The sequence below is a fragment of the Triticum aestivum genome, chromosome 1D (genome assembly GCF_018294505.1).
Source record: "Triticum aestivum cultivar Chinese Spring chromosome 1D, IWGSC CS RefSeq v2.1, whole genome shotgun sequence".
Taxonomy (NCBI): Eukaryota; Viridiplantae; Streptophyta; class Magnoliopsida; order Poales; family Poaceae; genus Triticum; species Triticum aestivum.
The window spans coordinates 450,379,076-450,385,713 of NC_057796.1; the positions used below are offsets into that span (position 1 = coordinate 450,379,076).

Genomic DNA, 6,638 nt, shown 5'->3' on the forward strand with positions numbered 1-6,638 from the left:
GAGAAACTAGAAATAGTCGTTTTGGGGAGAAATATTTTTCATTTGGGGGGGGGGGGTAGAAATAGTTTTCCTTTTTCTTAGGCAAAGAAATTATTTTTGTTACGAGATAATTTGTTTTTGAAACAGAGCAGCATATGCCCTTTGGCAGAGCTAGACCCAGACCGCGGCCCAAGGAGGCCCACGGCTCGTTCGCGGCATCAACCGCGTGTGTGGAGCGGAGCAAAAACACTGCAGACCAGCCAGCGGTGCGGGGGAGCGGGACGGCGACGGGCCTGGCCGATCCCGACCCTCCGTCCCCGCACCGACGGCCGGGGGCGTCCCGGATCCGGTTTTGGTGTGCCCGAGGGATCCAGAAGTGGGTGAGGTAGAGCGCATATAAAACAGAGGGAGCCTTCTTCTTCCTCCTCTCGCTGGCTTTGCCTTGTAGAGGGGAAGAACAGGGGAGGAGAGGAGAGAAGGCACACAAAATCTGCTCCGAATTCTCCGGTTAATTCCACTGCTCGTCCCGGCCTGAGATCAATCCGCACTTCCGGTCCGGCGACTCGAGGAGCGAGGGAATTCGGCTGTGGATTGGATTGGAGCACTAAAAGAGGCGGCGATCTTTCATAGGTACTGGTCCATCCCGTCTGATCATCCGCGGCTCTCTCCTCGCTCATTCGTGCCTCCCGGGGTGGTTCCGGCGGGGAAAGTGGACTCGGACGGCTTACGCTCCGGTGGAGTTTTCGGTTGGATTTTTGCCTGCGATTCTTCTCGAGTTCTAGCTTGTGATTTGGTTGGATTCTCTGCTTCTTTGGTTCGGTGGTTTGATCTGAAAGATCCAGTTGTCTCTCTTCTCTCCCGGGATTTTCTAGATTCTACTTTTGTTGGATGTCCTCGGTGCCGTGATTCGTCCGGTTCCCCTGCGTTTCTTGTTCCGGGTAATCTGCAGTGGATGATTTGAATCGAGCTCGCCGGTTACGCGCGTTTCCTGTCCCGGGTGAACTAGCAATCGGTTGTCTGGATCGAATCCGCGGAGCCGCATTACGGCATGGGCTGCGTCGAGTCGCGCGCCCACGATTGAGCATAATCTGGCGCGACTTGGCCCGGTTTTGGTAAGGATCGGGCGATTTCGCCGACATAATTTCACCGCCTGTTCCGCAGGTTGTAGACGATTAGTATCATCATCCGTGCCATCTGGTGTTCTTCACACTAGTTCGATCGGCAAAAGCGAGCTCAAATCGGGCCTTCTCTAGGTAGCGTGCCGGTGGTGGTTTGGAATTTGGCTCATCTCCTTCAGTTCCCCCCTTTTTCTTTTCTTTTCTTGGGTATACGAACTCTACTATCATCAAGCCGGCACATTTCAGCCTTAAATTTCCCTCTGCTTCCGATTGGTGTGTCGCGTTTGATTTCCTTTTGCATTTCCATCTTTCAGTAATTCGATTTGGTCCTGTTAAGTGAGTTAGATTGAGCTGAATTTCCAGGCACTTTTTTTTGGATTTGATCTGGTAACTTCCCTGGTTTTACGCCTGTTCGATCTGAAAGCAAGAAGCTCACCCTTTCCCCCCCAACCAGAACTCGAAAAATCTGAAGCCTTGTTGGGTTAATCTAATCGGCCACTAAAATCCAGTGAATTGAGTTGAATCTAAGTGTCCATCCCTTGTTCTTTCGATGTTCTGGCCTTCCAGTTGGATCAATCAAGTAGGCAAAATTCCCCAAACTCCTCCTGTTCATTTCAATTTGAATTTAAATCCAGTGAATGGAGTTGAATCTGAGTGTGCTTTCGATGTTTCGGTATTCCAGTTAGATCAAGCAGACAAAATCCCCCAAGCCCTCATGTTCATTTCAATTCGACTGAATTTTTAGCTCCTGCCCCGGGATGAATTCTTCACCTTCCCCTTTTTACCCTCTACATTTAGTATCCTTCAACTTTATTTGGTTGAGTTGATCGGCCATGACAAAAGAATTCAGCTGAATCTTTAGATGTTCATCCCATCTCGCGTCCATGTTTTGGTCTTGCAGTAGACGAATTCCCCAACTCACCCTGTTCGTTCATTTCAATCTGACTGAAATTTTCTTGGTTCCATCTTTCGTGCAGCACTCCGGCGATGGAGAGGGAGTCGAGGAAGAACTACCAGACGCGAGGCTCCGCGCGCGGCGGCGGCGGCGGGGGCGCTGGCGGCGGCACGGCGGCGGAGCGCGACCTGCTGCTGCAGTGGGGAAACCGGAAGCGCCTGCGCTGCGTCAAGGTGCAGCGCCGCGACGTCGAGGCCGCGGCCACGGCGGCCGCCGAGAAGGCCGCGGTAGGACAGCGCCGCGCCGCCGCCGCCGCTGCCGCTGCCGCAGCCACGGCGGCCGCGCAGCACCACCCGCCCGGCCACGCCCACCACCGCGCCATCAGGTCCGTCCGTCTCTCCCCCCGCTGCTCTTCTTCAGCATTTTCTCCCTCCCTCTGACTGTACTTCTCTGACTCCGCGTGTTGGTTAGCGATAACATTCAGAATCCTCCATGGGTTGGGTTGGGTTGGGTTGAAAGAGCAGCTGGCCGTCACGTGATGTCCGTGTCTGGGCACGTGACTTGGAGCGTCAGAAAGTTTTGGTTGCGTTTGAACTGATTTACTTTTAAATTCAAAATGTGGGTTTGTTCTTTACCTGAGTGACCGACGTCGGAGTCGGTGATTCAGAGATTCAGAATGGAAGCACTCGATCATGGTAGGCAACATGATGATTGGTTTTTGGTTTTGGTTTAGGTTTTGGTTTTTGGGCAACATGATTGATGTTGGTCGGCCGATGTTGTTATCATTGGGGCCAACCTTCTGTTCTTCCAAAAGATGGAGTGATCCTGCTTTTTTCTTCTTCAAGTTATCCTGGTCAAGCATTGCTGGATTGTCCACAAGAGGATGTGAAGCCCTGGGTGTTCTTGAGGTTTTCTCCATTTGAACCTTGATCGATATCCTTGGGGCAGGCAAGCAGTGCTAATTTTGAATTATTTACAGTGGGATTAAATGATGTTTTCTCTTGTGGCTCAACTTAGCCCCTTGAAAGGCCAGGAGAATCAGATTTTTGCTAGGCTAAAATTAGGAGCACCAGCAGACTGGTGTCAATCCAGCTGATTAAAGCTCAGTTCAAGCTCTGCTAGTTATCTTCTCAGATGGACCTGATTCGTGAATCTTCGATTTTGACCTGCTTTATTATTGGGATTGTTCGTGAAAGCTGTGAGAGATGAGGTTCTCATTTAAGTTGTTGATGGCAATAGCTTGTCAGCATGTGTGTTTGGATGGCCACATACTTTGTATCGCCTATTTTACTGCCGACTAATTTTAGCCCGAGAAAGAAAACACCATATTTATCTCAAATCAGTCACCACCACACGTATGGTGGATGGTGATGGTGACAGCTTGTTCATTCATTGTTCTTTGCTTTTCAATTTTGTTTCTTGTATTTGCTGGATTGAGGTCGAAGTTATTGTTTGCTTGCTATCCATTTCCCTAAATGTGTGTGAATCATGAAATTTTGCACTCCCCACTCTCCCTGTGTTTCGGCATTGATGCATGATTTGCAGTCATAAATTTTGCAGTCATGTATGTTTATGTACCCAATTCTCATTGTGACCACAATTTGAATAGATTTTTTTTGAATAATCAATTGAATAGATTTTTGTCTGTAAGTACATAATTACATTACCTTTTGCCCCTTTTGCACTTTTGCTGAATTATAAGACTATACACATGACATTTTTATATAGGATTATAACGTACTCAGTGAATAGCTACAGTTTTCATAAACCGTATCTCATCCGTGTTATTAGGTGCAAACACTTTTCCCATCAAGAGAAATGAATGAACAATTTTGTTATTCAATGTGTCATTTCTATTTTTAGAGCTTACTTATGACGCAGTTCAAATAAATGTTTAAAATTCAAAATGGTGTAGCCATAACCATTCCAAATTCACAAAAAGAACATCTAAATAATTCACCAGTCTAGACATTACAGTTTGTTCTCCTCTTTAAGTTATCATTGTAACATTGCAATTTCTTTATTATCTTTATTAATCCTTAGTGCTACCAAATTGGCAGGAATCCTGAGGAGTCTGGAGCAATGAGGCCGCCATCACAGCAGCCGCAGAACAACACGCTCCGCACGGTTACATCCCCAGTCAGGGAGCGCTCTGCAAAGGGAAACAACGACAACAACGCGGTGCCTCCGACCTCTCTCGATGACAAGAAGGGCTCGTCGTCTGGGAGTGAAGGCTCAATCTGGCCCAACTTTGCAGTCTCCCTGACGAACAAAGAGAAGGAAGAAGACTTCTTGGTGTTCAAGGGGTCCAAGCTGCCTCAGAGGCCCAAGAAGAGAGTCAAAGCCATCCAGAGGACTGTCAATGTATGAAACTTTCTCCTTAGCTCCCAAACTTTAACTGTTTATCATTTCACATAGGATTCTTCTCCCATCTTCCTTTCGCGGGGCATAGGATTCTTATCTTCTTATAGATAGTAAATAAATTAGTTCCCACAGAGATTCCAGTATTAAAAATTGCACAGCAGTACTAATGGATCCAAACTTAAATGCAAGATCAGAAAACCAAGAGCGTACCAAGGAGTAAATACATTTGAATAAGCACTTTTAATAGAGACAGGGCATGAGATCACATGGAGCATATGGCCATCCCTGTGCACGATGCCTGCCTTGTCCCTTGGCCAAAGGAGACGTGCAAACAAAATAGCAAGATTCCGTCTACGCCTCCTTTATTAAGTACCTGAGATTTAGCTTGATTGCCAAGAGGCGTCCATAATACCACATCATGCTTCTGTCTGAAGCAAATATAACACTGTTCGGAAGCATTCAGTGCTCGGTGCGTTGTACACTCCCTACTGTTTAACCTGAATTACCTTCTTTCTTTGGAACAGCCAAAAGCAATTACTCCCTCCGTAAACTAATATAAGAGCGTTTAGATCACTACTTTAGTGATCTAAACGCTCTTATATTAGTTTACAGAGGGAGTACCATTTTATCTTATCTCGGGACAGCGTTATGGAGTGGTAGTGTTATCTGCCCATCTAACTCCATTTCTGAATTCTATACAGTGGAGCAATAATTAGTCCTTGTGCTTGTGGTTGAAGCATGCTTTGGAGTTAAGGTTCTTTTTTTTAGATACTTGGGGTTCTTGTAGAAGGAAAGATACTTGGAGTTAAGCTTAAGAAAGCACTTTGTGCTTTTTTCTTCTAGGATATTAATGTCTACATTTATGTTCATATGTTTCTGTTAAAATTGCGTTTCACTGTCAGTCTGTCACCGATTCCGCGGTTCTCACCGAAGATTTGTCTGTTCATCTGTTGCAGTTTGTATGCCCTGGAACGTGGCTATGCGACCTGACTCTGGAAAGATACGAAGTACGAGAGAAGAAGGTCTCCAAGAAGGTGCGCAAAGGCTAGCATAACATCTCAGCAGCTCCAGTCCTGTAAATCCTGCATCATTCATGCGCTCGCTAAATATCAACCCGCCTGACGGACGTTCTTCTTGCTCGATTTCGCAGCGCCCCAGGGGACTGAAAGCGATGCACGACATGGACAGCGAGTCGGAAGAGTAATGATACGATCGTCGTCGAGCCTGAGCAGCTGAGCAGCTAGAAAAGAAGAATATACACAAACACCGCCACAGATCCAGTAACCGAAGATCGAAAGTTAACCTTCCCAGATGGAATGATCCGCGGGCCGGCTCCCGACCGACCGATCGATCGATCGGGAACGGCCTCTGGGTTGCTGTGGAGATTGCACAGAAAAACACAGAGCGGCTGCAGGTTGTTTCCATGCCTGCCTCTGTTTTATTTTACAGAGAGCGTTGGCTATATCATGTCCCCAAGGGCCCTGGCCTCATGTTGATACCATTTGAGAACATCTCCTCTCGCTGTGTCGTCAAATGGGTGCCGAGTAGGGTGCTCCGGTGCAGGTGGGCGTGTGGGTTTGCCCCTCTGCTTGTTCTGGCAAGTGACCGTAATAATACTCAAGTTTAACATGGATTTACCAGGGTCTTTGGTAATTTGTTTATACCAGCTGCTGTAAACTCTTTCCTCTGTAGTTCCAGTTTGGAGCATCAGATGATGCCATGCGTAGGCTTGTCGGGCGACAGACACATTGCTGATGGATATATGAATTTGTGGATGCGGTGATTTATGGTCTATAGCTTTGTGCAATTGGAAAATGTCTTTCCTTTAAGAAGTTATTACTACAACGTAGACAACTCTCACTAAGCTTTGTTTTCCAAAAAAAAAGAACTATCACTTTTTTTTTCGAAAAGGGGGGCTCCCCGGCCTTTGCATCTGAACGATGTATACGGCTAACTTATTAAATAAATAAATAGGTTCAACAAGGTCTTAAAGTCTCAAAACGAAAATAAATGAGTGCTCACCAAGAGCCAAAAAGGCGAAAAACAAAGTCGCCACAAAAAGCCACAACCGGCTGGCATAAGAAAGATAGGTAAACTAATTGTCTATCCTATTACATGACCGCCATCCAAACCGGTTGAAGATATCCCGTGCTACCATCTCCCAGCGGATAGATCAAGTAACCAAACGCTCCCTGGCCTCCGTCGGAGTGAGTAGCGACCACATACGGATCAACGCAGTGGCTCGGAAAATAACATGCAAAAAATGAATATTTGTTGTTCTG

The 6,638-nt window shown here is 46.7% G+C and overlaps 1 protein-coding gene across 1 annotated transcript; it reads left to right on the plus strand.

Moving 5' to 3' along the window:
• The first annotated feature begins 273 nt into the window (after positions 1-273).
• On the plus strand, positions 274-6,148 carry LOC123182832 (uncharacterized). Its single transcript, XM_044595502.1, has 5 exons — positions 274-609; positions 2,075-2,377; positions 4,053-4,356; positions 5,313-5,390; positions 5,507-6,148. The coding sequence occupies exons 2-5, from the start codon at positions 2,085-2,087 to the stop codon at positions 5,558-5,560; spliced, it is 729 nt and encodes a 242-aa protein (XP_044451437.1). The 5' UTR covers positions 274-609; positions 2,075-2,084; the 3' UTR covers positions 5,561-6,148.
• Positions 6,149-6,638: the final 490 nt, after the last annotated feature.